This window comes from Alternaria alternata (genome assembly GCF_001642055.1).
Source record: "Alternaria alternata strain SRC1lrK2f unplaced genomic scaffold CC77scaffold_7, whole genome shotgun sequence".
Classification (NCBI taxonomy): domain Eukaryota; kingdom Fungi; phylum Ascomycota; class Dothideomycetes; order Pleosporales; family Pleosporaceae; genus Alternaria; species Alternaria alternata.
This window is the reverse complement of record NW_017306196.1, coordinates 760938-787839: the sequence shown is the minus strand read 5'-3', so window position 1 is coordinate 787839 and position 26902 is coordinate 760938. Positions and strand designations below refer to the sequence as shown.

Sequence of the window (26902 nt, the reverse complement as noted above, 5' to 3'; positions counted from 1 at the left end):
GCGCAGGATCAGCAAGCAGCTGACATTCTGATTAGACATTCCCCTCCTGTACCATGGGCAATTCCTCCAGTTCTCCGGTGCAGAAGTGTCTCGAGAACGCGATTGGAAAAGAGAATGTTGCTTCCAAGAACACGCCATTTTTCCAACTCTCACACGTCAAGCCGTATAACCTCGATATACCGCTGACGCCAGCGGCTATTACGTACCCCAAGACTACCGACGAGATCGCCGCAGTCGTCAAATGTGCCGTGCATAACAGCCTCAAAGTTCAGCCGCGCAGTGGCGGACACTCCTACGCCAACTACGGTATAGGTGGTCAGGACAGCACCATTGTAGTCGACATGAAGTCTTTCCAGCAATTCTCCATGGATGAGTCAACCTGGCAGGCTACTATCGGTAGTGGAACGCTTTTAGGCGATGTCACGAAGCGACTACACGACAACGGCAAGCGTGCTATTGCCCATGGCACTTGTCCACAAGTAGGTATTGGAGGTCATGCAACGATTGGTGGCCTAGGACCAACATCTCGGATGTGGGGGTCCTCACTCGATCATGTAGAAGAGGTAGAGGTGGTTCTGGCCAACTCGACAGTAGTGCGTGCTTCGAGAGAACAGAATCCAGATATCTTCTTCGCGATGAAGGGAGCCGCAGCCGGGTTTGGGATAGTCACCGAGTTCAAGGTCCGCACTCAGGCTGAGCCTGGTGAAGCTGTGCTTTACTCGTACAATTTCCACGATGGCTCTTCTGCAACAAAGGCTGAGGCGTTCAAGAAGTGGCAAAAGCTCGTCTCCGAACCCGAGCTCTCTAGGAAGTTTGCGAGTCAATACATCTTGACGGAACAATTTGGCGCTATCATCACGGGCACTTTCTTCGGTAGCCAGACTGAATTCGACAGCCTAAACATTACCTCCCTTCTTCCTTCGAGTTCAGGATCTGACTCAATAGAACTTAAAGATTGGCTTGGTGTGGTAGGTCACTGGAGCGAAGATGTGGCTTTGGAAATTGTGGGGGGCATCCAGTCCAACTTCTACGCCAAATCTCTCGCATACACAGAGAAAGACATGATACCCGACATCGCAGTCGACAAGCTCTTCACGCATATTGAAGGAGCAGACAAAGGTGGCGCGCTGTGGTTCATCATTTGGGACCTTGAGGGCGGCGCTATCAATGACGTGGCATCTGATGCTACAGCGTACGGACACCGCGACGCGCTCTTCTATCATCAATCGTATGCTATAAATATGTTTGGAAAGGTAAGGGCTCCACATATCTCTAATTAACAAGCATTCTTATTAACATTACGCAAGGTAAATAACAAAACTCGTAAGTTTCTTACCGATGTGAACGATATCATCATCGATGCGTTACCAAACCACGACCAAGGAGCGTATGCAGGTTATGTAGATCCTGAATTAGGTGACAACAGCGCGCGCCTGTATTGGGGTGGCAATGTCGATAGATTGGAGCGCATCAAGGCGGAAATCGATCCGTTGGACGTGTTTTCTAATCCGCAGAGCGTACGGCCGGCGAAGAAATCATCAAAAAGGCTGGTGTTGTAGAGTGGACAACTGAAGGTCAAAGTAACTATTTTGGCTGGCTAGAAGACTCCTAGTCTTGATCCGCCATGTTCTCTCGGTGTTTTCTTCTTGTACCGTATGTGTCCTTCCCTCTTGGCGATAGAATGTAACGCTGGGCCTTGGTATCAGAGGGGTTGGTGTTACCTACATATGGAGCCAGACCATAAGTACGAACGTCGGGAACACTCTTCCGGTTCGTGTCATTCTTAAATGTGATGACATTGACAATACAAAAGCCCTCTTCGACTTCACTACTATATATTAGAGCTCAAAGCCATGTAGTCATGTTGTTGTGGAATTGATGTATATGACGTGTGATATGACACGCAGCACGTTTGAGTAACCAATTGTGTTATGCGTGATGGATGGCACAATGTGGCCATAGGCACATTCTCCGAGCAGCCGTTCATTGTATGCCAATTCGTCGACGCACTTGCCAGTAGCTCACTCGCGCAAGCATACGCCACCACTTCCAATTACACAACATGACTTAGAATCGCTTTTCAATCATCTTCGATCAAGTATCTTCGACGCCCTGATCGCGGAACTGGCGGCTAGTCAACGGCCAATAATAGTTGTTTCACATGGCTACCATCCGAGCCCAAATCATACAATGCATAAGAAGCCCAAGTTCAGATAGTCCTGGTAACGAAAGAGGCGTCAGGTAAGTTGACGTTGGTAACTACTATACTATTTTCGTGACTGCCTGTGTTCTTGGTTCTTTTTTTGTGTTGAGCTTGATTGTGAGCCGTAATGTACATCGTCATTTTGAGTATTGTTGATGGAATTCCGAACCGTGCATGGGGAACGTTTGTCTTGAAGGGGTAGCAAGGATTGTCTGTGCGGTCGATGCACTAAGGATTCACACTACTGGTGGACCATACATGTCTCTCATACCTCTTCCGTCATCGACATCATCGAAACCAAGCGCTCGACCCACCCATCTTAAGTGTGGCGTAGAAAAAAACTGCTCTGTCCCAGCATTTGGGTATAGAATACTCCCTCACAATTGACGCTGCGCTGGTACGTAACGTGCGATTTGTACCCCGTCGACCAACCAGAACGCCGCGTTTCTGGTAGAGCAGACTACTAACATGGGCCAGTCTTCCCAAGGTGCAGGTCGCGCAACTCTTTCGGGATGCCTCCTAAGCCCAAGCAATGGACGTCATGTAGATTGCAGAAGTGGCCTGGACCACTGAGACGTGTTCGTTGCCGCCTCCCAGCGAAGCTCTCCGGCAGGAGCAACCCATTTACATGGCATGTAAAAAGATCCTTACACAACCAGAACCACAAAAGCATTTGGAGTCGAGATGATATTCAAGAGAACAGCACGTATTCTAATTTTAAAGCTCGTAATCCACACCTGTTTCAACGGAAAGATCAGATTTTCCCGGAGCTTGAGGCCAATCGGTTGCAATTGCATACATCCCCACCAATTGTCTATCATGATCTAGTTGATGTAGCGGCGAAGGTGGGGCGTGTCGAGGAACGTATAGGATACAATTTCAAGAACAAAATGCTGTGCATCGAAGCACTGAAGCTCACATCATCGGCTATACCACTATACTTCGGTGGTAAGACTTATCACGTCGACAGGAACAACCGAATGGCACTGCTAGGTGATCGCATTCTCACGTTAGCTTTGTGCGATACTTGGTTCCAAACGGGAAACCCTGCAGGTATGTTCGACGTGCAGCTCACATATCTGAGCTGAGACAACAAGCAGCAAACTACAGTAAGATGCAAAGCAAATTAGAAAGTCGAAAGGTTCTTCGCGAAAAAGGGAAAGCACTTGGTATACGCGAAAATTTGGTATGGTATAATCAGTGGACCCCAAAGCCCAATGCCAATTTCGATGCCGACGATGCGTATGGCGAGGCGGTTGCCGAGGCGGTTGAAGCTATCCTTGGTGCCGTGTGGGTGGATTCTGGGAAAAGCATTGAAACTGTCAAGGAAGTCATCAAAAAAGCCGCGCTTGATACACACAAGCAATTGAAAGTAGACGTTCCGTCTCAGGACAGGTATAAAAAGAAAGAGCTTTCGAAACTCCGGAATTTGGAAAATGAGGTACTCATGAGACGCAAGAAGGAATCGAAACGATCCAGGATAGAATACGAGACAGAGCAGAAACAACTCAGGATAGACAGAGAAAAGAGTCAGAGCCTGAACGAAGAAGCACAGCCAGAGAGCCGCAACCCAGCACTAAGATCAAAACTCACACACTTCCTAAAGAGAAGCCTTGGCGCAATGGTAGCGCGTTGGTCTTCGGTTGAAAGCATAAACACCAAAGGATCAAAACCGAATCCGTGCGCAATCGCAGCCGCTAGCAGGCTATCAAAGGAGCGCAACATGTTAAACGATAAATCCGGTCATGACTACCTCACAGCAGACTCTGGACGACAGCTTTCATCAGTATCTCGCATAGAGGACGAAGAAAAGGTAGATACTCCGTGTGAGTCAGGCGACCAGGATCCACAGATATCGTCGCCAGCGAAAGAGGCGGGCCGCAGAGCTAAAGGTCAATCGCAACAGATCGATGCTATGAGTACAGGTTTGAGCCAGGACAAATTGCCCATGGAAGAGTTGGCGGGTTTGAACACTGAAGACCAAAGACGTAAAGAGACTCTCTGGCTGCGTGCACTTGGGATGCAAGGGATGTTAAAGATGCGGGGTATAGACATAGATGTTTGGAATTTGTACCAAAACATGGAAGTAAGCGTGCGAAAGAACAGCAAAGCGAGAGACAGGGTACGGTTACCCGTGGAAGAGTTGCGGGTTTCACACCCTGAACACCGAAGAGTTAACATGAAATGCCGGCTGCGTGCAGTTGCGATACAACACATGTTGAAGACGCGGGGTATAGATATAGATGTTGAGAGTTTATACCAAGACGTCAAGTTCATCTCGATAAAGGACTTGAAATCTTTGACGGTAGAGGAAGCAAGATCTATACAGGAAAACTCGGTTCCTGTATGGAAAATCATCGGACAGGAGAAATTTTCTACCAAGATCAAGTCGGCTTCCCCTGCTCTTGAATCGGGAAGGAACGGCACAGTCACACCTCCAGTCCCAGTGTCAGGTCAGAGACTCTCGAGTTCCCCGGAGCAGCCCAGTCCCAAGAAAAGAGCTCGGTCAGCTAGAAAAATCCGTGAGAAGACTCTTCAGAAGCTCTCAAGACATCTAGAAAACACAGGCTTTGAGAGCGCTTCAGCTGTCAATAGTCGAGACGAAAACAAAGAGATGAAATTGCGCACTAAGGATGTCGAACAATTAGAACGAGATATCCTCAGCTCCCACAGAGACATATGGCAAGCGAACGGGACTGCTGATTCATCATGGAAGCCTACCAAACGCTCCTACGACCGTGTCGCCAATATACACCTTTCACGGGATTATCAAATTCTCGCAGAGCAGTTGGCTAGGCGCACTCCAACAACCCGTGAAGCCACGAATGAAGAGGACGCTGGACCAAGGAACTCGTTACAGGAGGACCTTCTAGAGGCGGACATAAATTACAGACCATTCGTTCAATTAGAATCCGATAAGTCAGCAACGGAGGTGCCTGCTACGCCCGCTACGCCTGCTACACCACGACCGGGGCCTAGAAGAAAACTTACACTATATACCCCCAGTATTCGAAGGCACATGATTCTATCTGCTCTTAGTCAAAGAGCATATTAATTATTTCCATCGATGCGGATGCATTGTTACATGTGTAAAGTTTGGATGTACGATCAGCTGAGGGAGAAATACATGCACAGTCGTACATTTGCGTTTGAAAACGTGCCTGTAACACATATATCCTAACATCGAGTCTCGAGATACTGAACCTGCATGAACACTTCTTCAGTACATCTACTGTTACCTCACCAAGTACGACCGTTGGCAAAGGCAGCATCTTCAAGGCTAGGGCATCTGTGTCACCCTTTGCCGAAAGACATACAGGGGCTGTCTTTACGGTCGAGTTGATATCACGTCTGTGTATAGGCAGCAACGTCGAATATGCTAGTATGGTTGCTTTAGCGGTACGGTGGGATAAAAGGTTTCAGCACAATCACTCTGTTGCCTTCTCGGAGCTTCGAACCCAGGAAATTAGATGGAGTGGGAGTCACGTCAACATGGCGTCCAACAAGGTGCATGAAACTTTGGATATACATGATCGAGAGCATGTGCAGGTTATCAAGAGCATCTACCGGAAGTGTGGATGGCTGGGACAAGAAGGCTAAGGCGTTGATACCGGTTGAGAGTTGCAGACAGAGTATCCCTGGGAAGGTGTGGTGCAGATATTGTATCTAATGGAAACAAAGTTGGTGGTCAGGGTCAAAGATCGATCCCATACATACTCTATTCTAGCTTTTCACAACGGAGGCAGTTGCACTGGCTAGGGTGGCGATTGCGGTAATGATATATCGCCACGCATTCGTTCTCACCCATGTCTCAGCAATAGTCTTCATATCCACTTTCTCAGCCCACTTCTTTGCCGCCTCACTCGCCGTATGTGTATCAGTTCCCTGCCCAGATCTCTTCAACACAACTCCCTCTTCATTCAATATCTCCTGCACTTTCCACTTCCCTGCACCGTTCACTCCAGGCTCCATGTACAGCGCCGTATACGGGATGATACTAGCATTCGCCAGTGCAGCGACAACATACAGTACTGTCGCCGAACAAGAAGAGCTTTTGGAAATATAGGCGAGGAAAGCAGTACTCGAAGTGCCTGTCAAGATGAGGGGGGCGACAAAGATGGGTGCGAATTGGTAGGCTTGAAGCCATTGTTTGGCTAGGAGTTTTGGCGGGGCATGCGTGATGAGGGGCGGCATGACGACATGGCTGTATGCGAAAGTGAAGCCTGAACGTATATGTTCAGCCAGTCTTTAGATATTCTGGCAAAGTTGCATTACCTGTGTATACGGCTGGCGCAATGATTGCGACTGCCTGAAGGATGGGTACGAGAGTGCGGGAAGGCTCACTCATCGCGGCTGATAACAGTAGGCACGAATTTGAGCTGCCGTGGAAATACAAGTGTGTCTACGTAAGAACGCAGGGAGTTGTTGCAGTAAGATCTCACAAGATATAAATACAAATGCATGAAACATGATGTTTCAAGCTAGTGCTGTAGTTTAAGCGCACCAGTATGACCTTTAGCTACATATTCAGGAAAAACTACAAAACTGCTGTCTACTTCACTTCACTTGAACTAGCAAGTCTGGAGCTTTGACACGGCCTGCATTCAATTTTCCATATAAAGTAGAGCATGCCTGCTTGATGTACCGGCGCTCCAATCCGCCGTCAATCTACACTTAGGCTCCGCTGTACAGGTAGACTACAACTGCTCCAGCAGCCCCAAAACTTCCTGTCTCAAATCATCTAGACGAACATCCTTTTTGAACCTTAATCTTCGGCACTGTACCTCAACTTCCCTCCTGTCTTTCCAACTCCTACCCAGTACAATGACGACCGGGTATCCGATCAAATCGGCATCCTTCAGTTTCCATCCTACGCTCTTTCCTGACCGATCATCCAACACAAGATCTACATCTCCGTTCCGAGCTTCACCGTAAAGCGCATCGTACACCTCTGTCGCATCCCTATCCTCGGTTTGTGGAGATGTGAGAACGATGGCTTCGTAGGGCGCTATCGCCCTCGGCCAATTCAGACCTTTGGCATCTGAGAGGAGCGAAGCCACGGCTCCAATGATACGCGAAACGCCGATGCCGTGACAGCCCATTTGAATTGGCGATGAAAGGTTTTGGTCTGGCAACGCAACTACTGCGTTAAGAGGCTTGCTGTATCGGGTGCCGAGGTGGAAAGTATGGCCTACCTCGATAGCCTTTTGGACGTCGAGCTTTCCGTTGGAACAACGAGGACATGGATCGCCAGTCTCGATAATTGTAAGGTTCAGGGCGGAAGATTGAGGATTAGAAAGGGATTTATCGTGTTTGTCGAAGGTGAGGGAGGGATCGAAGAGGTCAATGATGTCTGTGGTCTTTTGGAGCAAAGAAGTGAGTGATGAGGATTCTATGCCAGTATCTAGCTCAATGTTCTCTGGAAGTGCTTTTTTGACAGCATGTAGATTGACACATTCATGCCCTTGATTCGCTTTTGTTGTCGCGGTCGAGGACGGACGCGGGATCCATACATTGATCTTTGTCTTCTTGTCGACGCTAATACCAGTGAACGCATGCCAGCTCTCGTCATTTGACGTGGGGTTTTGGCTGCTCTTCTCCGCAAGCTCTTCGTTCGCAACGTAATCGCATGAGTTGCAAGACCACACATTGTCTTCACCTTTGGGTGAAACGAAGTGATATTCATGGCTTAGCCTGCCTCCCATGTTGCCAGAATCGGCATCAGCAACAAGGTAAGGCAGTCTGAGCTCGTTGAAGAGATTGTTGTAGGCATTCCGTACTTCCTCATAGGTCCTTAGCGCAGATTCTGTTGAGTAGTCAAAAGTGTAGAGATCCTTCATCATGAACTCCTTAGCCCTTAATAAGCCCTGTCTTGGTCTTCGTTCGTCGCGGTACTTCCGTCCAGTTTGGTACAATCTCAATGGCAAATCTTTATAAGAATGCACCATACTGGCTACAAGTGCTGTGATCTCCTCTTCATGAGTCGGCGATAGCAAGAAGCCGGATTCTCTCCTATCCTTGATGCGTAAGAGTTCTGAGTTGGCGGAGTAGCGACCAGTTTGCCGCCATAATGCCTCTGTGGTTATTGACGAAAGCGCGAGCTTTGAAGCGCCGATAGAGCTCATATGCTTGTCGATCAGAGCTTCGAGCTTGTTTTGTACGCGTAGACCTAGGGGCAGAAGGTGGAAAACTCCAGAATGTGCCTGCACGTGATGAGTTAGGGTGGTGGTTGAAATAGAGAGATTCTAGATATTTACCTGGCGCAAAAAGCCACCCCGGACAAGGAGAGAGTGAGAATCATCTGAAGATTGTCAGTCAAGACGGATTAGTACTGTGTAATGTCTGTACCTTGCTCGCTGTCTTGTGGTGATATACCACCGGTTGGTGCCCAGAATTTGGATAATCGATTTCTTGAGTCGGTCTCATTGATCGTTAGATCTTGAATCCAAAGAAGACTCTCAGGTAAGCTGACTTACCGCTATATATCTAACATGTCGAAAGCTCTGAAATGGTGTTCTTTGTATTCGCGGTTGCCATGCAGCCCTACAGATGGAAGCCGCCATGCGCGCACGACTATATGGATGTCTCGCCAGAGTCACGACGGAGAACTGAAACAGCCCAGTCAAGTTTAGACAGAAACGAAACAGTTGAAACGTGATATGCGTTGTGGATGATTCCCGCGCGCGGGAGATCTGCCCTCTCAGAATCGTGCACAGACCATGCCGAATCTCAAAGCGCATGGAAATATTTAGAGATGCGAAGCCGTCTCTCAATTGCTTCGTGACCACATCTCACGTAAGCATTCCTGCTCCTCTATAGAGACTGGTTTTCCTGGAAGAGTACTAACTGTCATACAGAATGCCTCCAAGGATACGTATTAGGCCGCGTGCCCTCCGCGCCTGCGCTTCACACCCTACCCACCCCATCTCTCTACCCGCAATCGCGACCTACGCCTCGGTAGCAGCTGCCTCAGCGACGACCCCCGCACCTCCCGTTCAGCAGACACACAAAGCCGCGCCCCCAGTGCTACGATACCCGCCCACCCAACCGCCCTCTCACAAGCCGCCGGAGGTCCGCAAAACGCAACTGCACCGGCAGTATCAATCGCTCCTCAAGTCCTCGCCTTTGATTTTGATATTCCAGCACAACAACGTCAAAGCGGTAGAATGGATGAGCATAAGAAGGGAATTGGCTATTGCACTACGCAAGCTGGATGCGGAGAGGGCGAAGAATGGACAAGAGACGCTTGCAGATGAAGTTAAGATGCAGGTCATCCAGACAAACATCTTTGCAAGCGCATTGAGAGTTGTCGAGTTCTTCAACCCGGAGCAGTCCATGTTGGACCATGCACAACACCCCACAGACCCGCGCACACCCACGAGCGCGCAGATACCGCAGACGAGTAATGACGCAGAGGACGAGCGCTTCACACACGGTCTCTCCAGACGGGCACACGAAATCGCAAACAACAGGAAGCTAAAGTTGGAACTAGAGCCTCTACTCTCGGGTCCTCTCGCTGTTGTCGCCTTCCCCGATGTCGCTCCCCAGTACCTCAAGGCCGTCCTATCCATCCTGTCACCTTCGAAGCCCGACTTCCCTGCGCCAAGCCGGAAGGCGAGTCCAGACTACTACGAACCAGCGGTACAGGCTGGTCTTCAGAAGTTGATGCTCTTGGGTGCAAGAGTAGAAGGCAAGGTCTTCGATGTGGACGGCACGAAATGGGTTGGCAGCATTCCTGGAGGTCGCGACGGACTCCGAGCACAGCTTGTGCAGATGCTGCAAGGTATCGGTGGAAGCCTCACTAGTGCTTTGGAAGGTGCGAGCAAGAGTCTGTACTTCACCGTCGAAGGGCGAAGGATGGATATGGAGGAGAAGGAGAAAGGACCTGCTGGTGACGACAATCAGTCATAGAGGCATATTGAGCTGTGTACATTATGATCTGTAAGAATCAAGAGCTCCATCTTAGACTCCCATGGAATCCTTAAGAGCATGTGACTGCGTATTCCATAAATGGTAGTAGCACACTGTGGATCAGTGATGAAGCAGAAGCTTAATTACTTACCGGAACAATGATCTAGATTCCGATTATTCTGACACCACGACCAATCCTTATTACGGTTGCAGCTTGACAGAACAGCCAACATACTCGAATACTCCTTGGTCGTCTAGAATATAGTCATGTGACGTTAGGCCCGCTGCAGCTGCCTGGATGTTGACTCACTGAGTTTCTATAAGAAGCAGCCACACGCGAGAAACTGCTTTGCTGTACAGAAATACTTGTGTTTGCAACAATGCATCTACCCAACGAAGTCCACGACCTCATCATTTCAGATCTTGAACCGCGAGAACGCTTCAACTACCGCCTTATCGGCCACTCATTCGCACAAGCCGCAATACCACACGTCTTCAGGCGCATCAATGTCTCGCCCGTGGTATCCAGTCTCCGCGACCTGGCACACATTGCAAGCCAGAAGCATCTAAACCGCCATGTGACACACTTGGGATGGGACAGCGATCGATTGCGCCTCGGAAAGAAGATAGGTCAAATCGATCTTGAAGACAAACAGTGGGAAGCCGTGAGAGAGATATTGCCCAGAGATGCGAACGAGAGCGAACATCATGGAGATATTGGCATGCGTATTCTAACACTCATTCTCCGCCACTTTCCCAATCTCAAAACATTGGATATTGATATCTGGGAGAGCTCTGACACTACCGAAAGATGTCTCGATCCTTCAGACTCTTCGTCTATGATCCGGGGCGAATACGAGATGTATACACTCCTTACAGCAGCGCATGCCGTGGGATGTCAGATTACCGAGTTCAAGCTCTCCAGCGTAGGTAGACCGCATCCGCTTTTCCGTTCGGAGATCTGGCCTTCCCTCGTTCCCGTGTGCAAAGACCTGACATCTTTAAAACTTCCCTTGAACTTCGCTCTCAGCGTCGAGGAGAAGGAAACATGGTTGAGGGAGTACAAGGAAATAGAAGATCAGATACCAGAGGATGAGCGCACGACAATGTTCACAGGGTACACAACAGTCCATTCATTCCACAGCACAGCGGCGCAGATAGCTTCATTCCGGGCATTCCTTAGTACACTGAGTAAACTGCAGACGCTCGAACTGACGCTCAAAGCGGAGCAGTGGGATGAACACGTCGACATGGATGCTCATCTCAGCCTGCAAGGTCCTTCTCTCGAGGACGTGCTTCCTTCAAACGCTTTTCCGCATCTGCGTACGCTGGTGTTGGATCACCCTAACACGTCAACTGCATGTCTCAAATCTGTGTTGACTAAACACAAGGAGACACTGGAGGTGGCCAAGTTTACCAATGTCGCGTTCGCATTTTGTGAAACGCAATTAATGTATGGGGGATATGAACCTAAGAACCAAGGGTGTACGGCGTTGAAGGAGTGGGTAGAACTTGAGTTTGAGTTGGACGAGTTTGACTTGACTTGCCTAAATTGTGGATCTAATCTGTGGCCATGCTGTGTAGCAGTAGGCGGTATGAGATATTGTTGCTGACGGAATAGCGAGATGAATGGGATGTAGGCTTGGTTTTGAGGGGACTCTTGGTTGGGGAGACGCATATTTAGAGATATAGAATAAGTAATAAGTCTAAAAGAGCTGAATTTACTGCGAAGTATTTGAAATGTACGGAGTGTGCTAGCCATCTGTGCGAACCTAGACTCTTTTCACGACAGGGAAGTCATAATCGACATCCTCCTATTTCGCTACTTCCACTGCACAATTACCGCATTTTTCGTGAGAGCAACAACTACATACATACCCCCACGATCCCATCGGTCCATCTCCACAATTACACTACGATGATCAGCTGGATTTGGACCAGACATCTATGAACATTAACTTACGCAATACCACACCACCGTCCCACCACGTTCTCGAACACCATGGTAGCAACTTTGTGTAGACCAGTTGGCTTTCTCGTTTTTTTGTTCTGATTGGCTCCAGTCCGATGTATCATTTGGGTGGGATACACAGATCCGATCCGTCTGCTGTAATGCAGTCCAGTCAGCCCGCATCTCAGATAAGTCGCATCTCTAAACTAACCACGCATGATAAAAGGCAGCAGCGAAGAACGCGACACCCTGGTGGCATTCTCGAAGCAGAATATTGGTAGAGACGTCGAAGATGGAAGGTCCGCGTGGTGTCTCAAGTCCCTACCTGCTGACTCTAAATGCACCTAAACACTGATTGGACAAGCAGATCAACCAATCAGCCTGAGCACGCCACCTACCTCGGTGCATGCACAACGCCCTGCTATGCTTTTCATGGACCTATGGGGCTCCGCAGTGTTCAGCCTTGTCGCTCGTCCCGTGCTTTGCGAAGACAGAGAAGTGCCCCGCGGAATTGATTGCGATTTCAATAGGTGCTATGTGTTGGGCACGATCCGAGCACCCCAAACGCATCGCCAGAACGACAACGCATGGAGCACGTAACTTACCAGCCGGACAGTCCATGGAAGAAGTTCACCCATCGGCAAGAAGCAAAACATCGTCCTGAAGATGATCTCAGGCTATGTACCCTGGACCAGACGAGCGCCCAGGTGATCGAGAGATTTTTGTCGCCTGAACGAGATAAGATCCATCTAGATGAGCTTATTCCTCGTAGACGGCAAGTCCTAAGGGATTTCTTAAATGGAGTTCATCCGGAGGGCATACTCGGAATGGGTTCTTGCCTGCAGGACGTGAAGGATCGTAGTAACGACGATAACATCATTGCGCTTGTGGACGATCGGCAGAACCACGAAAGATGCGACAAGATTATCGGAAAGCCTTGTAATGATTGTCGTATCTTCTCCAGATCTGTTGGTATTCCCGAACTCTGTGAACGGATGCAAGAGAAGGTGAACCAATCCCAACAATAGTGACATCTGACACAAGGCTCAATCAACGACAGAGAAGCACATACAAGGCCGAAAAGCGAATAATGTACGATAGCCAGCTTGACAGGGAGATTCCAATGGAAGCACGTGTATTGACCTTCACAGATTCATACCGAATATTACACCTGCGGCAGCTGTAGGTTTAGCTGCGACAGTGGCGGAGCGATCAGCAGTCCCCCTCCGGGACTTTCTACACAAATACCTTAAAAGAGAGGCTATCTTTAGTGCGACAATAGTAAGCTTATCTAGACCAATTCCTTTAGTTGCTGACTGTGTTAGTCGTGGGGTTTCTTCTTCGATATACATATACCATATCATGCCATGCGCCGCGGTCCACTTGCGGGCACTGAAGATCCAAGATTGATAAGGGGCAAACGCCTCCGAAAAACTGAACCTCTTCCACTTAGATATCAGTCCACTGACCGGGAAGATCTTTATTATCACGAAGCGCAAACTTCCTCACTCTCTTGGGGTGCCGATGAATGGTTTTGGACGGAGCTGTGTCTGGTAGACACATACTTTGGCTCTGAAGAGAAGCATAAGACTTACTTCACTGGGTGCCAGGAAGGTGATGGATTCGACCCTCCCGTTGGGGGTAGATTCCGAATGACTACACCGCGATTCGATCCAAGAGAATACTTTCTTCTCAAGCTTCGATTTCGGACCGAACAAGCAGTCACGGAGTACAGTGCACTCATAGAAACCTTCAACAGCAGAATGGATGAATATGTGAGATACTCGTACATCAATTCAGACGCCCGTTACTAAATAACCTCTAAAGGCACGAACGATCAGACGCGTCTTCGAAGACGATAACAAGAGGACGAACACAAGGACAATAAGCGATGTCATCGAAACAGCACAGCTTTTCATTGACGGCATCAGCGGTATAACCGACGCTTGGGATACATTCAGTCGTACTGAGCTTGTGATCTTCACTACATATCTACCTGAGAGATCTACCTGGCCAACATACATCAACATCATCATTCGAAATGTTGCAGAACTTGATCGATTACGCAAATTACTCCTCATCAGGCGAGACCACTTCAAGTTCAAACTCGATAGCGTGAGTTCAGAGGTGCCTCAATGCACACCCTTTAGTGCCTGCACACTGACCCAATAACTAATACCATTTAGCTCCACACTGTCTCCAGCCTCAGTCAAACCTATACAGGGAATCTCCAAGCAGAGACGGCAGTGAACCAGGGCAACGACCTAAAGATACTTACCAAGATGACAGTCGTAAGTCATGTCAGATCAGCCCCCTGTACTTGTATAGATACAGCGACCTCAATAACTACATCAATAGCTAATCACAATGAGCACAGTACGTCGCCTTTCCACTACTCTTTACAACAGCACTTTTCAGCATGGACTTCGTTAGACCGAAGTACCCATGGGCTGTGTTCTTCGGAGTGTTAGCGCTGATATCGTTGGTGAATTATATGATTGCTTCGCCGCGGAGCTCAAAGAGAGTGTGGACGAAGTGTAAGGCGTGGCAGGATGCAACGGTATGGAAGTTGAAGCATAATTGAATACAACATATTGCCATGCACCTGGGACTGATGTACTAGGGCATACCGTAATCTGAATACACGCTGTTCGAGGTCTCAAGAACTCAGGACGAAGATGCTCGCTTCTGCAATCATATCTTGGATGCAAAATCCATCCTAAAAATATACGCTGTGTTTCACATTGTACGATATAGATGTGGAACATGGCGGATATCTCTAAGGTATCACGCAGAAAACATGAGCTTCTTGGTGGGATCACCAATACTATCAGTGTTAACAAGAAATTGTGGCAACATACCCATGTTCCGTTGTCGAATATCGAACTTGCTCTAGATCACCACACAGAGGACGAAGCAGGTTTGACTTTACGATTCGATTCGTTTTATATAGGTATCCACATATGCTGCGTGGTATCCTGAGGGTATCATGAGGGATCTGCCTGCCCAAATATGCACACTTTGAAATGGTTGACAGTGAGTAAAAAAAGGCTCAGAAACCAAGAGAACGCGCGCGCGCACAAAACCACAAACCAAAACATTCCTGGCGCCCCAATCTGTGTCCTCATGTATGTGTAAGAGGTAGGAGAATGTCATGGTCGTCATACCTCCAATCGCTCAACTCGATCGCTTCTGCCACTCGCATTATGCCAATAAGAATAGTTTGTTGTGTGGAGGTCGGTGGGAAGCCTTTCAGTCGAGCAAATGCCGCCGTCGCTTTCGTGATGGATTTTCCGTAAACGCCGAATTGTGGAGAGAGATCCGAAACCCCGATGCTGCTAAGTTGATATGTGCGAAAGAAAAATCCGACGTCGCTATCGTCGTGCGCCGCCTACTTCGACTGAGTGTGATGTTCGTTCAAATTGGAGCTTTCGTCTCTTGTTCGCCATGTTTCCCCCTGGTGTGTCTTCGCCTCCGGTTGAGTCTGCGTACTCATCTCCGAAGCCCTCACCGTAGCCTTGGAATGCGGCGTCGGTGTAGCCGCGCTTTGAGCTAGAGCGCTCCGGTCTCACTGCACCTCTGTTCATGTGGCTGGTTGGTGTCGGTGCTGACGATGTGAAGGAAGTTGCTCGCTGTGGTGGTATGTCTTGTGGTTTTGGCTTTGCTGTATCGTCTGTACCGAGATAGGCCTTGTATTTGGCAGCTTCTGCGCTGGGAAGAGTGCCCGGTGCAGTGCCTGCGAATGCGTCGTCGAGCAGTCTGCTGAAGTCTGAGCTCAATGCTGTACCGTCTGGTGTCAATGCCTTCTTCTCAGGCTCTCTATTCTGCACGTGTTGCGACTGCCAAATTTCTTCGGGCATCAGCAGCAGGTTCCGGAAGACACCGTCCATCTTGGTGGCCTTTGGCTTGCCGGCAATCTGCATCTTCTTGATCTGACCCTCGTAGGACTTGCGAAGCTTGTTAATCTTCTCGCCTGTTACCGGGTCATTGCGCGCTACTGAACTGGCGAGCGGCGTGAGCCTATATAGTGTAATGAAATTTTCCGAGGGGTGCGGCCGCGCTGTCTCCAACTTGTCGTTGTTGAGTTTGAACAATTGGCTGCCGCTGATGCCTTGGGCAGCTCGTAGTCGGCCGTCTTCGGTGTATGGTGATTCCCCTTGCCGGTTGTGGTTGGACAGCCTGTGATCAGCCAACCGTGTAGTGTCATCGTCTAGGCTCTCTTCCATCGTCGCATCACCATCGCTATCGATGTTGGCACTGGACATGAAGCCTGCAGTGCTCGCCGGGGTGGGAAAGGGATGTTGGTTCGATGCCGATGTTGCCGACTGTGAGAGGGAGTGAGACATTGGCAGCGAGGACTGCGGGGAGCGGTCCGACGACGCCGTCGAGTTAGTCGGGGCGAAACCTCCATGAGATTGCGAATTCATCGAGGAGTAGGGCGGTGAGGTGGGCGTGCGAGGGTGGATGGGCGTCTTTGTCGGCTGGCCGCTCGCCTTGGCAGCGACGTCAAAGGGCGGGCTGGCGGGTGAGAATCTTCCTATCGAGTCCAAACGTTGCCGTTTTGCGCTGTGATCCGACATAGAGAGCGTCTTCGGGGGTGGAGAGGGAGTGGAAAGCTCGTAGGCGGGTGCTGGGGGGCGTGCAGGAGTGGTGAGAGTAGGGCTCGTAATGAAGCGCTTGGCGTCCTCCGCGCGGGTCGACCGCGGCAGAAAGATGGGCGCTCTACTCGATAGTGCGCATTCGAAGAGGGCAGGCGTCGGCGCTGGCGATGATTCGGGTGCGGCAGATGTGCGGGGACGTGGTGGTGGCGGGATGCGCAGGTGGGTTGGAGGCGGCTGGAGGTGCGAAGATGTGAAGGAGATGATGGGGTTGACCGGCGGTTTGGGCTCAGCGCTGTCTCGACTGCTTACGTGACACCCCGGGGCCATCTAAAACCGCGTTTCTTGTTAGGCTGTGTCAACCATTCATCGCCGCTGCCAAACACAACAATAACAACAAAGCCGCCGTCCGCGCTTCAATGCGTGCACCGCTCGTCTTTGACCACCATGGATGGCAATAGGCCGCGCCCCGGTGGCTCTGCTTCGGCCGTCCCAGCAAATGCAGCGCAGCCTGCGCGTTCCGAGGCATCGAATCCACCCGCGCCGAGCAATGCGCCCAAGGTCCAGCAGCCGAAACCCCAAGCACTGCCATCGCGATCTGGTCCCAGCTCCATCCTAGTCTCGCCGCGACAGAAAGGCAACCCCATCCTGAACAGTGTGCGCTCAGTCGCATGGGAGTATTCAGACATTCCTGCCGATTACGTCGTTGGTGCCACAACATGTGCTCTCTTCCTGTCGCTCAAGTACCACCGTCTGCACCCCGAATACATCTACAACCGTATCCGAGACCTGAAGGGCCAGTACAGTCTCCGCATCCTTCTTACTATGGTCGACATTGAAAATCATGAAGATCCACTGAGGGAGTTGTCTAAGACGTCATTAGTCAACAACGTCACCGTCATGCTTTGCTGGAGCGCACAGGAAGCTGGCCGCTATCTAGAGCTCTTCAAGACATTTGAAAATGCAGCGCCAACCAGCATTCGCGCTCAGCAAGCAGGGACCTATTCGGAGAAGATGGTTGAGTTCATCACTGTACCACGCAGTATAAACAAGACGGATGCAGTTGGCTTAGTATCCAACTTTGGCAGCATCCGCACTGCAATCAACGCCGGGCCGGAGGAAATTGGTCTGATAGCAGGGTGGGGTGACAAGAAGGTTCAGCGATGGTGCAACGCCGTCAGGGAACCCTTCAGAGTCAAGAAGGCAGCAAAGCGAACTGTCGGACAGGATAGCAACCGAGCAAACATGTCACGCGACATCTCCATGGCAGAAGACGAAATTCAGACGCCTTCAGCAGCGGATGCTGGTGACACAGCACACCGTAGAGTGGATGATGCTGGACCTCTTGCCATGGAAATGGCAAGAACCGCGCCTTTTGCAGCTTCAGGGTCAGATGCAGACCGACGACCGGACCATCGTCCCGCTGAGGATATCGATAAAGACGATGAAGAGGCAATGCGCGAGGCAGAGCTAGGTCGTGTCTCGGACGGTAATGAGGCTAACTCATCCGCTCCAAAGCCAGTGAAAAGGAAGCAATTAGAAGAGGAGAATGTGAGCGAAGGCGTCATGGCCGCGCTCAGCAAGTTGAGGAAGCAGTGAACATAAGTTTGGATATAGAACCAAAATATAGTATGTGACTCGCTGCCCAAACACGACACTTGTGTATTCCTTCGAACGGCTGACGTTTAAATCTTGAACTTCGTCTTTTTGAACGCGCTGTGATTACCACGTTATGGTTTGCTACTTCAATCGCGAGTCTTTTCCATGCGTAATCGTTGTTATGTGCTCTCGCCTCATTGGTGACCCTAGTCCGGTTCCCTCACTGGAGCCTGCTTTGTTTGCCCACATGCACTGCACTTGGCAGCAAACACCAGCCTTGCTCTTCCAACTCCGCCACCAATACTTCAATATAGGCACATCGATACACCTTGTCTCTGTCATTGCAAACATGTCAAAGGTTAGCGCTGTGAAATTATATCAGAGGCCTAGCAGCCGCTAAACAGTACAGAATCCAACTACCCATAAGATGGGTCTCTTTAATAGACTACCCGCCGAACTGCAAATCGAAATCTTTGACTATCTCCCAGCTACTGACGTCAAGGCCGCGAGAGCTGTCAGCAGAACCTTTCGGGACAACGCCACGCCTGCGCTGTTTCGCAGCATTGTTGCTTGTGCAAGATACCAAGCGTTGGGCGCCTTTCAGAATGTAAGTGATCTTCGTATACGAGAATCCATGTAACACGATTCATATCCTGAAGGTGTCTGTAGACTGTCATGTCGCTGCCAAGTCAGCGCAACGCACAGTAGAGATCTTCAGGGGACCTTTCGGTATCAGGCACATGGAACTTGCGAATATAAGCTAAACTCGTAATCCTAATGCAGGTCTCATTACATTCGGTGTACTCAGGCTATGTTAGAGAGGTCATCTTCGATGGAACACTCTACGATGAGGTGCTCGCGAAAGATCATCGCTGTTACCAACGATCCGAGCAGAAGACAGACGAGTTCAACTCGTCATCCTTCTACGCAATGCGAACCAGGTATGTAACGCGATGATATACGAAGGAGCTCATTTTTCTTTTCTCACTAAGTTCTACTCCCTAAGCTCAAGCCTTTCTCTATCAAAACTACAATAGATATATCTACGAATACCTTTAGGGTCGGGCTCCCCGTTCTAGCAAGCAGCACTAACAGATCGCCAGATGGAAACGATACCATGATTTATACGAGGAGCAAGAAACTATGAATGTCGATGGCGTTCTTCTGCAATCAATTGCACGCGGCCTTGGAAACATGCAGAACATCTCATCGATCGTGTACTCGCCGCACCAACACGCTATACCCGTGGAACGCAAGACACTGCGTGACTTGCTCACAAGAGGAGCTCTTCCTGGCAGACTCGGCAAGAACCGCACTACTAGTTGGGATCATCCTTTCCGCCAACTCATCGGCGCTGTCTTCATGTCAGAGTATGCTGGAATTCGACAGCTCACGATAGAAGCACCTCGCGAAGGACATTCATGCACAGAGCTCTCCTTAGAAATGTTCAGGTTTCCAGAATCAAACGATCTGCTCGCTGTGAAACACCTCTTTCGACGTTTAGTCAGACTGAACTTCAATTTGTCTATCCTTAACACCCAAACTAGGGATTTACACCCACCCACCAACATCGATCCACCCACCCGGCAGCTCGAAAATCTGGCCAAAGTTCTTGGAGCCGCTCAGGATCTGCGACATCTTTCCTTCGGAATCTTGGACTGGAAACATCTTCATGAGCCCATGTGGGACGGCGGATCGATTCCAGAAGAACGCTCCATCGTTGACTTTATTGGTCTTGGAGCGACATGGCCAAAGCTACGCTCGTTGAGGCTTGAAGGAATTTACGCCAGGGAACAAGACTTGTGTCAAGTGATCACCCGACACAAGGAGACCTTGAGATCTGTCATCTTTGCCAAGTCCACTCTTTGTACGGGTTTGTGGATTGAAGTGGTGAATGAGGTCGTTTTCAACGCATCTATGATTACTACGTTTGTGTTAGACAACGTCAACGAGGATGCTGGCGCGTGGTCTGCACAAGCGGATGCTAGAACAAAGCGTATGTTAGGCTATGAAGGCCACCTTGTTGTGGAGAAAGATGGAGATCGTGAATTTGTACAGGAAAGATCAGCTCTTTGTTTCATTCATATTTACTGACGCTTCACAGGTCGATACCAACCCAGACAAGCTCTCAGTAAAGAATGACCGGCATTTAGTGCGGTGGGAGTGAGATACTGCTGTAATGAAGATTGCCTCAGGTTAGTGGGATGATTCAATGAGCGACAAGGGCGTTGCAGTGATACCCACAGGGAGTGGTTGAGGTGCCACAGGCTGTTTACGATAAAGTTGATTGATGAACACATGTAGCCAAAAATTATCTAGTAATAAGTATCCTTTCTTTTGTGTGGCCTTTGTAGTACCGAAGAGATATACAAGAGCTTAGCATATAACGCGAGTTGAAGTCACAGACGCTAGATACTCACAGGCATCCACACAAGCGAAGACGTTGAAATCAGACTGTCGCCGTTTGTAACCATCATCCTCTCAGCCGCTCGTCGCGTCTGAGAAAACCAGCATAACCAAGGATTAAACCAACTCGATAAGTTTAGGAACAAATAGGATTATGGAGTTGCATCTAATTGCCTTGGTACTAGGGAGCAAACGTTGGCTTCTCCTCACAGTAAGTAACACTATCTCTTTCGTCCATCCCTCTTCGTCAACACCGTCAATGCACCCAACCATCTTCTGCCTTACATTTACTCTTCTCCGCTTATCTGCTCCTCGAAACCCATGACCCTACCTCCAGCCCAAACGTAATCTGTCTTACCCATCTTCGCCTGACTATTTACTACACGTCGCTCCTGCCACGCCCTTCGCCCATAGCTTTTCACCGCAGAGTAATTACGACTTTCATCGGCGCGGTGGTGTATTCCTTCAGAGAAAGCTCGCCAGGTTAATTGTACGCGGATTTTGAACGACAAATCGCCATGAGTGGGCGTACCAATATTGATGGATGGATCAGGGGCTCACTCTGGTGACCGGAAGAGGAAGAGAAGACAGAACTTGAGGCTTTTCGATAAATTTACCAAGGTTAGGTAGTTATGCGAGTGTTGAAAGTGGCGATAGTTTGTTTGTAGGAGCGTTTGTGGGTGCGATGAGAGGGGTTCGTGAGCATGGTATCGGTGCGAAACTTTGGAAGAGAAGATACGGGGCCATTCTTGGAGGCGAAGAATCAATCTCAATTGCGGATTGAGTCGTGTTTGATATCTTGAGATATGTGGAGAGTCATAGAATTGATATTTTCATGTAGGGAAGAAGAGAAGAGACTCGATGCGAGACGGCATAGCGAGTATGACGCGAGAACATATGCTATGCTGAGCCATGGCTGTGCTAGAAGGAATGAGACAAGTCTGTCACGAAATGCACGATGGATGAACGCTGTAGTGTTGGTTTGAAAGATTGGTATTCAACCCCGGTACGCTATCTCAGTACCATGTGCTATATGAATACACAAGCAGCAGATCGAACTATACGATAAGAACCCGTCACTAAAGGCCGATTAGACCCTCTCGACTCTCTCCGAAGCACCCTTAGCGTCGTTGTCAACGACAACGCTGTGGTGCCTTGCCGGGTCTTTCTCCTCAATGGCAGCGCCCTCAACAACGTGGTTCTGGCCACCAAAGATGGCGTCCATCTCCTCGAGACTAACCTTCTTAGTCTCGGGAACGAAGAACCAGACAAAAGCTGCAAGCAGAATGTTGATAGCAGCAAACATGTAGAAAGCATAGAAGCCCTCGTTCTTGAGGAAGACGGGGAAGAACTGCTGGACGATGGAGTTGACAACGTTTTGGGTTTGCGAGCACATGCCAACAGCTTGGGCACGGATGTTCATGGAGAAGATCTCCGCGGTGAAGATCCATACCGTTGCGCCCCAAGAAGGCTTGTCTGAAATGGATGTTAGTAGATGTTCTTGTTAAGATGGTAGTGGGAGAGAGGGTGACATACAGAATAGAGCGAACAGGAACATGAGGAATACAATCGCGATACCAACGGGCTCAGTCTTTGCGCCGCTGGGAAGCGTAGGTGTCTGAGTCTCCACAGTAGCGGCGATAAGCATACAAACGCCCATGCCGATACCACCAACGATGAACAAGAACTTGCGTCCAAAGCGGTCGACAGTCCAAGTAGCATTGAGTGTGAAGAGAATACTGAAAGTGGCATTCAGAGCGTTGATCAGGGAGATAGTGTCGGCGCTCGTGAAGACCTTCTTGTAGATGATGGAGCTGTAGGAGTTGAGTGTGCCCTGTCCAGTAATCTGCTGACCACCGTTTACAATCATTGCAATGTACATGCGCTTTCTGACAGACTTGTCCTTCCACAGAGCAGAGAAGCCGGATGAGATAGCCTCGGCTTCGAATTCAATAGCCTCTCGGATGGTAGTAATCTCATCTTCGACATCTTGCTCGGTGGCACGGACGCGACGGAGGGAGCGGCGGGCCTTTTCGTAGTTGCGGTTCTTCTGAACGTACCAACGGGGAGACTCTGGGATGAAGAAAACCTGGGAGAGGATGATGATGGGTACCATCATCTGGAAAATGACCACCATCTTCCAGTCCCACTCGCCGAGTTTCTTAGGGTTCTTGGAGGTACCGAAGGAGATCCAGTATGCAATAAAAGAGCCAACGGAATAGAACATCTGCCAGAAGGACATGATCTTTCCACGGATCTCAGAAGGAGCAAGCTCTCCGATATAAATAGAACCAGCAGTAAGAGCGAGACCTTGTCCTATACCGATGAGGACACGACCAGCGATGAAGACACCGATTTGTCCACGAGGAGCGAATGTTTGCATAATGGTAGCGATGATGACACAGATGGAACCAGCAGCCATACCGACTCGTCGTCCAGCGAAATCAGCAAGAGGACCAGCCTATACAAAGCGAAGTTAGCAAAGAGGTGTGGGTTTATTGGTAGCATCGAAGATGAGACATACCATGAAGAAACCAGCTACAACAGCACCAACAGTATATGATGTGTTGATGGCGCCGATGATGTTGGGTCCGGGGTTGTCGTAGTAGGCGATCCAGTGCTTCGAGTTTTGCAACGCGTTGAAGACGGACGCATCGTAACCGTAGAGCACCATGCATGATGCTGCAACGAGCGAGATGTACCAGTTGTACACTCTAGTCTTGTCGACCATCTTGACGGTAGTCTCTTAGGGATTCTCCTGAAGCGAAAGTAACGATAGTGATCGACTTCGTAGTGATTGACGAAGGCTTCCGGCTCGATCTTCGCAACGATACAGCGAGAGATTCGTAGAGCTCTGGAGTGGAGAGCAAACAACGGAGACTGCGATGAGCATATATACATACTACATGGGATGCCACCCCGGGGAGGGCTATCTTGCCCCATGTCAGGTCCCATCAACCCCATGGGCTCGGAGACGCCAGTTCCAGCATCTGGGATCCGAAGCCAACGCCGCTACGAAACGCCTCCATCCAGAATATCACCACGAATCAAGACGCCCAGCGCGCCCTGAAAGCTTGCTCTAGTGCCAAATGTATCCACGCCCAGCCTTCCAGTCTCCGTAGTCCCTAAATCTGGGGAATCTGGGGCTTGGGACTTCAGCGTCGACGGAGGGATTCTGCTCATCTGATGGACGGGGAGGCGTCCTGTAGTTTTTCCACGAATGGGCGAGATCGAGCTAAGTGTTGAGGCGCCGTTGTTTTGAGGAGAAGCGAGCCGGATTGATGCCGAGATGGTGTTTAGTGCACCATCTAGCCCGTGAGCAGCTAGGTTTGCCGGCGATAATGTCAACATCGGGTAGATTTGCTCGTGGTCGCAAGCATGCCAAGTCTCGACACAAGGAAGACGCGGCGAAACAAAGCTTTTGGCTGCCGTCTGGGTTCTCTTATTTCTGTGTTTTTGATGCTTAAAACCACCGAAGTAGTTCATCAGAACCACAAGTGCGGTGTCGCTGCCACAGTTTCAGCGTTGCAAAGCATCTGGCCATTCTGGCCAGCCTCATGGTGACGGTGAAGTACAGAGATCGCATGATTCGTGCTAGAGAGCATCGCTTGATAGCCAGCTGTGGAGTTCGGGTGGGTCGGCACACTGGTTGCGTGTGGGCGGTGACCATATCGCATCCTTTGGAGACCACGCGGGGAGCCAGCGCTGGAACGAGCTTAAGCCAATAATTCTTCTACATGAAGTCCACGGAGAACAGCACGCGACGCGCTTGTATCTCTCGGTGATGAACTGTTGCAGATGCATATGATATGCCGCGGTATCCCCGGTCATAGATGAATCTCATCAGCGCTGAGATGAGCTCCAGCCGTGACACCTAGCGCGTAACGACATATGATATGATCACGTGCCCATGCGCCACATGGGGCGATACCTGTGGCTATGCACATCCCACTTTTCTTAGGCGTCGAGACCCTTTCCCACCGCCTGCTACCGCCTAACGTTTTCGACGACTGCGAGTAAATTTCTCAACCTTCACCTACACACCGAAGACCGGACCAACAAGACAACCGACTTCTACAAGATGCCTTCAGGACAAGGAGGTGAGCGCCATAACTTCTGCGCAAACTGATGCGGGGTCAAAGGCTGACAAAATACCACAGCGGGTACCAACCCCATCCACAACAAACAAAAGAAGAAGAAGGCCGTCGAGCTCGACGAAGATGACATCGCATACAAGGCGAAGCTCGCTGCTGGTGCGTACCGCCCATGTTCTGCTACCAGGAGCCTAGAGCGCCACGGGCTGCGAAGCGCCACTACAAGAACAAGGACTACGACAGACGTGCTAACGACGTACAGAGAAGAAACAGCGTGAGGATCTAGCCAAGACCGTTGGCAAGGGCAAGGGACCCCTCAACACCGGTTCCCAGGGAATCAAGAAGTCGGGCAAGAAATAAGCGCTGGTCATACCAACGGCCGACCGGGCGACGAGAGAAAGGCGATGCGATACGACGACGATTTGACATGAAAGATACCACAAGCCAGGAGTCATGACTTGGCAGGGCGCTCACATACACATCACATTGATGCATGGGAATAAACTATCAATACTTTTTACGTTCTTGGTGACCCTGCTAGGTGTTCCCACTATCTCCCAAGCTACAAACTTGCTTCTCAACTAAACTTACCCTTCGGATGTGTTCTATCTCCTTCCTCCCTTCGTGTTCGCTCCTTTCAAGTCAAACACAATTTCTGCATTTCCCCAGGCAACTCTTTCCCACTCCACCTGCGTCAAAAACCCACTATCTCTGAGTTCATCCATCAACTCCTTTCCCCTCTCTTCAAACGGGTAATTACTCACATACAGCACTCTATCTACTGGTATCTGTTCTAGCAGCGCCCTTAGACTTGACATGTCTTGCGCATCTGCCGTCGTCAGGTAGATGTTGTGCTGCCAGACATCCAGAAAACTTCGCTTAGGTTTATCCGCAGCAGGAATAGTGGTGAGGAGCATTTCGATGCGTGGAATGAGAGAGGGAAGAACGCCGGGATGTGCAAGTATGAGACGTAGACCAGGGTGTCGGTCGAAGACGGAGCTGAGGTAAAGGTGTAGCAATGGGAGAGGAGAAGTAGCATGCGACGTATGAACGTGTGTTAAGAGGGGCGCGTATACGGTAGAAGGAAAAGTGTGTTGGTAGTCCGTCATCTGTACATGTCAGTCTACATCTTGTTCCCTTTCTCTCTTGTCTGGTTTCCGAGATATAAGCTGCAACATACCTCAGATCCTACCGGCCACGTCTCCCTTAATAAAATCGGCACTCGATACCTTTCTGCAGCATCCCAGAGCTCCTCCCATTCCACACCCTCCAGTTCAGTCTTCCTACTAATCCCAATACAACCCCCAACAAACTTCATCTTTCCCACACACCTCGCCAACTCTCTTGCTGCTTCTTTGCCTTCTAAAGGCAACATGCTCAATACAGAGAACTTTTCCGAGTTCATGATAACCGCTGCATGCATCGCGTCGTTGATCCTGCTGCATGTCTGCGGCGCAGCGACAAGGGGAACATGACTGATGATTTGTTTCGACTGGCCAAGGAAACGCATGTCTTTTACCCGGCCGGGGCCTATGTTGCGCAGTTTGGTGAGAGTTGGTGGGGGTATCAGATGAAGGGAAGGTTGGGAGGGGGATGTTGGTGGGGATGTAAAGGCCAGGGTCGGTGTGAGGTGGGATTCTAGGGTTGCGATCAGGGTTACTGGTGTTGTTGCAGCCATTGTGTTCTCCTTCCTCTTGGCGATCGATGGTAGGTGATGAATGAGGTGTGCAAAATGATAGGTTGTAGAGATGTTGTAAGGACTGGGACAAGGATCAAAGAACTATCAATCAGGCGGTCATTCTAAGCTTGTGAGCAAGGGAGGCACGCAGCTCAAACTAGATAGTTGCGAACCATATCGGCGGGGTAAGACTACCACCTGCCTGTGAGCGTAAAGTCAGTGACTAGCCTCGTTGCTGCCAACTGTTGGCAGACGCGATTTCGCTGCTGCATGGTACATTGCTACGTCACTCTTTCTGAACATGCTCTGACAGAATCTCCAAGGTACCAAATCGTTGCAGTAGGAACACATTGGTAAGGATAAAGTGTATGATTAATAGATAGTTGTGTACTAAACTATGTTGTCGTTGAGATCAACAAATGTCTTCCGAGAAAGATGACCTTGGACACTTTGGTGCTTGAT

General features: G+C 49.7%; 15 protein-coding genes across 15 annotated transcripts; 8 read left to right on the top strand and 7 right to left on the bottom strand.

Moving 5' to 3' along the window:
- Positions 1-53: 53 nt before the first annotated feature.
- On the top strand, positions 54-1559 carry CC77DRAFT_1007626 (FAD-binding domain-containing protein; the record flags this gene model as incomplete). Its single annotated transcript, XM_018523492.1, has 2 exons — positions 54-1253; positions 1308-1559. 2 exons carry the CDS (start codon positions 54-56, stop codon positions 1557-1559), a joined length of 1452 nt encoding a protein of 483 aa, XP_018387584.1.
- A 926-nt stretch (positions 1560-2485) lies between these two features.
- On the top strand, positions 2486-5423 carry CC77DRAFT_788520 (hypothetical protein). The gene is made up of 3 exons (XM_018533183.1): positions 2486-2600; positions 2681-3256; positions 3304-5423. Exons 2-3 carry the CDS (start codon positions 2716-2718, stop codon positions 5256-5258), a joined length of 2496 nt encoding a protein of 831 aa, XP_018387583.1. The 5' UTR covers positions 2486-2600; positions 2681-2715; the 3' UTR covers positions 5259-5423.
- Positions 5424-5876: 453 nt separating this feature from the next.
- Positions 5877-6628, bottom strand: CC77DRAFT_1093611 (hypothetical protein). The gene is made up of 2 exons (XM_018529688.1): positions 6479-6628; positions 5877-6426 (listed from the first exon to the last, which is right to left on the bottom strand). The coding sequence occupies exons 1-2, from the start codon at positions 6549-6551 to the stop codon at positions 5927-5929; spliced, it is 573 nt and encodes a 190-aa protein (XP_018387582.1). The 5' UTR covers positions 6552-6628; the 3' UTR covers positions 5877-5926.
- An 83-nt stretch (positions 6629-6711) lies between these two features.
- Positions 6712-8916, bottom strand: CC77DRAFT_960056 (prolyl-tRNA synthetase). Its single transcript, XM_018535594.1, has 4 exons — positions 8680-8916; positions 8552-8624; positions 8461-8504; positions 6712-8406 (listed from the first exon to the last, which is right to left on the bottom strand). The coding sequence occupies exons 1-4, from the start codon at positions 8764-8766 to the stop codon at positions 6901-6903; spliced, it is 1710 nt and encodes a 569-aa protein (XP_018387581.1). The 5' UTR covers positions 8767-8916; the 3' UTR covers positions 6712-6900.
- A 72-nt stretch (positions 8917-8988) lies between these two features.
- CC77DRAFT_1019159 (hypothetical protein) lies at positions 8989-10268 on the top strand. Its single transcript, XM_018524772.1, has one exon. The coding sequence runs from the start codon at positions 9062-9064 to the stop codon at positions 10112-10114; it is 1053 nt and encodes a 350-aa protein (XP_018387580.1). The 5' UTR covers positions 8989-9061; the 3' UTR covers positions 10115-10268.
- Positions 10269-10455: 187 nt separating this feature from the next.
- CC77DRAFT_1019158 (hypothetical protein) lies at positions 10456-11829 on the top strand. Its single transcript, XM_018524771.1, has one exon. The coding sequence runs from the start codon at positions 10495-10497 to the stop codon at positions 11725-11727; it is 1233 nt and encodes a 410-aa protein (XP_018387579.1). The 5' UTR covers positions 10456-10494; the 3' UTR covers positions 11728-11829.
- On the bottom strand, positions 11828-12515 carry CC77DRAFT_788296 (hypothetical protein). The gene is made up of 4 exons (XM_018533181.1): positions 12464-12515; positions 12277-12409; positions 12078-12218; positions 11828-12027 (listed from the first exon to the last, which is right to left on the bottom strand). Exons 2-4 carry the CDS (start codon positions 12322-12324, stop codon positions 11929-11931), a joined length of 288 nt encoding a protein of 95 aa, XP_018387578.1. The 5' UTR covers positions 12325-12409; positions 12464-12515; the 3' UTR covers positions 11828-11928.
- Positions 12516-12969: 454 nt separating this feature from the next.
- Positions 12970-13447, bottom strand: CC77DRAFT_1019157 (hypothetical protein). Its single transcript, XM_018524770.1, has 2 exons — positions 13217-13447; positions 12970-13157 (listed from the first exon to the last, which is right to left on the bottom strand). The coding sequence occupies exons 1-2, from the start codon at positions 13415-13417 to the stop codon at positions 13116-13118; spliced, it is 243 nt and encodes an 80-aa protein (XP_018387577.1). The 5' UTR covers positions 13418-13447; the 3' UTR covers positions 12970-13115.
- Positions 13433-14649, top strand: CC77DRAFT_932154 (hypothetical protein; the record flags this gene model as incomplete). The annotated part of the gene is made up of 3 exons (XM_018534248.1): positions 13433-13840; positions 13893-14180; positions 14443-14649. The coding sequence occupies 3 exons, from the start codon at positions 13433-13435 to the stop codon at positions 14647-14649; spliced, it is 903 nt and encodes a 300-aa protein (XP_018387576.1).
- A 790-nt stretch (positions 14650-15439) lies between these two features.
- On the bottom strand, positions 15440-16645 carry CC77DRAFT_1030107 (Rox3-domain-containing protein; the record flags this gene model as incomplete). Its single annotated transcript, XM_018526562.1, has 1 exon — positions 15440-16645. The coding sequence occupies one exon, from the start codon at positions 16643-16645 to the stop codon at positions 15440-15442; it is 1206 nt and encodes a 401-aa protein (XP_018387575.1).
- A 256-nt stretch (positions 16646-16901) lies between these two features.
- Positions 16902-18321, top strand: CC77DRAFT_1019156 (hypothetical protein). The gene has a single exon (XM_018524769.1). It carries the CDS (start codon positions 17111-17113, stop codon positions 18260-18262), a length of 1152 nt encoding a protein of 383 aa, XP_018387574.1. The 5' UTR covers positions 16902-17110; the 3' UTR covers positions 18263-18321.
- Positions 18322-18611: 290 nt separating this feature from the next.
- Positions 18612-20429, top strand: CC77DRAFT_1060051 (hypothetical protein; the record flags this gene model as incomplete). Its single annotated transcript, XM_018528305.1, has 5 exons — positions 18612-18620; positions 18672-18869; positions 19046-19203; positions 19366-20314; positions 20367-20429. The coding sequence occupies 5 exons, from the start codon at positions 18612-18614 to the stop codon at positions 20427-20429; spliced, it is 1377 nt and encodes a 458-aa protein (XP_018387573.1).
- Positions 20430-21747: 1318 nt separating this feature from the next.
- Positions 21748-23539, bottom strand: CC77DRAFT_786880 (sugar transporter). Its single transcript, XM_018533175.1, has 3 exons — positions 23193-23539; positions 22205-23129; positions 21748-22144 (listed from the first exon to the last, which is right to left on the bottom strand). Exons 1-3 carry the CDS (start codon positions 23397-23399, stop codon positions 21759-21761), a joined length of 1518 nt encoding a protein of 505 aa, XP_018387572.1. The 5' UTR covers positions 23400-23539; the 3' UTR covers positions 21748-21758.
- Positions 23540-24749: 1210 nt separating this feature from the next.
- Positions 24750-25122, top strand: CC77DRAFT_1060049 (hypothetical protein; the record flags this gene model as incomplete). Its single annotated transcript, XM_018528304.1, has 3 exons — positions 24750-24768; positions 24829-24921; positions 25025-25122. The coding sequence occupies 3 exons, from the start codon at positions 24750-24752 to the stop codon at positions 25120-25122; spliced, it is 210 nt and encodes a 69-aa protein (XP_018387571.1).
- Positions 25123-25367: 245 nt separating this feature from the next.
- CC77DRAFT_1060048 (hypothetical protein) lies at positions 25368-26440 on the bottom strand (the record flags this gene model as incomplete). The annotated part of the gene is made up of 2 exons (XM_018528303.1): positions 25368-25871; positions 25943-26440. The coding sequence occupies 2 exons, from the start codon at positions 26438-26440 to the stop codon at positions 25368-25370; spliced, it is 1002 nt and encodes a 333-aa protein (XP_018387570.1).
- Positions 26441-26902: the final 462 nt, after the last annotated feature.

Bases quoted from the DNA above. Each gene is read 5' to 3' on its own strand.
- CC77DRAFT_1019157 (XM_018524770.1), bottom strand. From the start codon at position 13,417: ATGTATATCGAAGAAGAAACCCCACGACTAACACAGTCAGCAACTAAA. The intron at 13,158-13,216 runs CTGTGAAGGTCA...TGGCTATCGTAC, and splicing joins GTGTAATATTCGGTATGAAT to ATTATTCGCTTTTCGGCCTT.
- CC77DRAFT_1019156 (XM_018524769.1), top strand. From the start codon at position 17,111: ATGGATGGCAATAGGCCGCGCCCCGGTGGCTCTGCTTCGGCCGTCCCA.
- CC77DRAFT_786880 (XM_018533175.1), bottom strand. From the start codon at position 23,399: ATGGTCGACAAGACTAGAGTGTACAACTGGTACATCTCGCTCGTTGCA. The intron at 23,130-23,192 runs GTATGTCTCATC...CGCTTTGTATAG, and splicing joins TTGTAGCTGGTTTCTTCATG to GCTGGTCCTCTTGCTGATTT. The intron at 22,145-22,204 runs GTATGTCACCCT...CATCCATTTCAG, and splicing joins GTTCCTGTTCGCTCTATTCT to ACAAGCCTTCTTGGGGCGCA.
- CC77DRAFT_960056 (XM_018535594.1), bottom strand. From the start codon at position 8,766: ATGGCGGCTTCCATCTGTAGGGCTGCATGGCAACCGCGAATACAAAGA. The intron at 8,505-8,551 runs GTACAGACATTA...GACAATCTTCAG, and splicing joins ACCACAAGACAGCGAGCAAG to ATGATTCTCACTCTCTCCTT. The intron at 8,407-8,460 runs GTAAATATCTAG...CATCACGTGCAG, and splicing joins GGGGTGGCTTTTTGCGCCAG to GCACATTCTGGAGTTTTCCA.
- CC77DRAFT_1019159 (XM_018524772.1), top strand. From the start codon at position 9,062: ATGCCTCCAAGGATACGTATTAGGCCGCGTGCCCTCCGCGCCTGCGCT.
- CC77DRAFT_788296 (XM_018533181.1), bottom strand. From the start codon at position 12,324: ATGCCACCAGGGTGTCGCGTTCTTCGCTGCTGCCTTTTATCATGCGTG. The intron at 12,219-12,276 runs GTTAGTTTAGAG...GCATTACAGCAG, and splicing joins GCTGCCTTTTATCATGCGTG to ACGGATCGGATCTGTGTATC. The intron at 12,028-12,077 runs GTAAGTTAATGT...TGATCATCGTAG, and splicing joins GGACGGTGGTGTGGTATTGC to TGTAATTGTGGAGATGGACC.
- CC77DRAFT_788520 (XM_018533183.1), top strand. From the start codon at position 2,716: ATGCCTCCTAAGCCCAAGCAATGGACGTCATGTAGATTGCAGAAGTGG. The intron at 3,257-3,303 runs GTATGTTCGACG...GACAACAAGCAG, and splicing joins CCAAACGGGAAACCCTGCAG to CAAACTACAGTAAGATGCAA.
- CC77DRAFT_1019158 (XM_018524771.1), top strand. From the start codon at position 10,495: ATGCATCTACCCAACGAAGTCCACGACCTCATCATTTCAGATCTTGAA.
- CC77DRAFT_1093611 (XM_018529688.1), bottom strand. From the start codon at position 6,551: ATGAGTGAGCCTTCCCGCACTCTCGTACCCATCCTTCAGGCAGTCGCA. The intron at 6,427-6,478 runs GTAATGCAACTT...ATATACGTTCAG, and splicing joins TGCGCCAGCCGTATACACAG to GCTTCACTTTCGCATACAGC.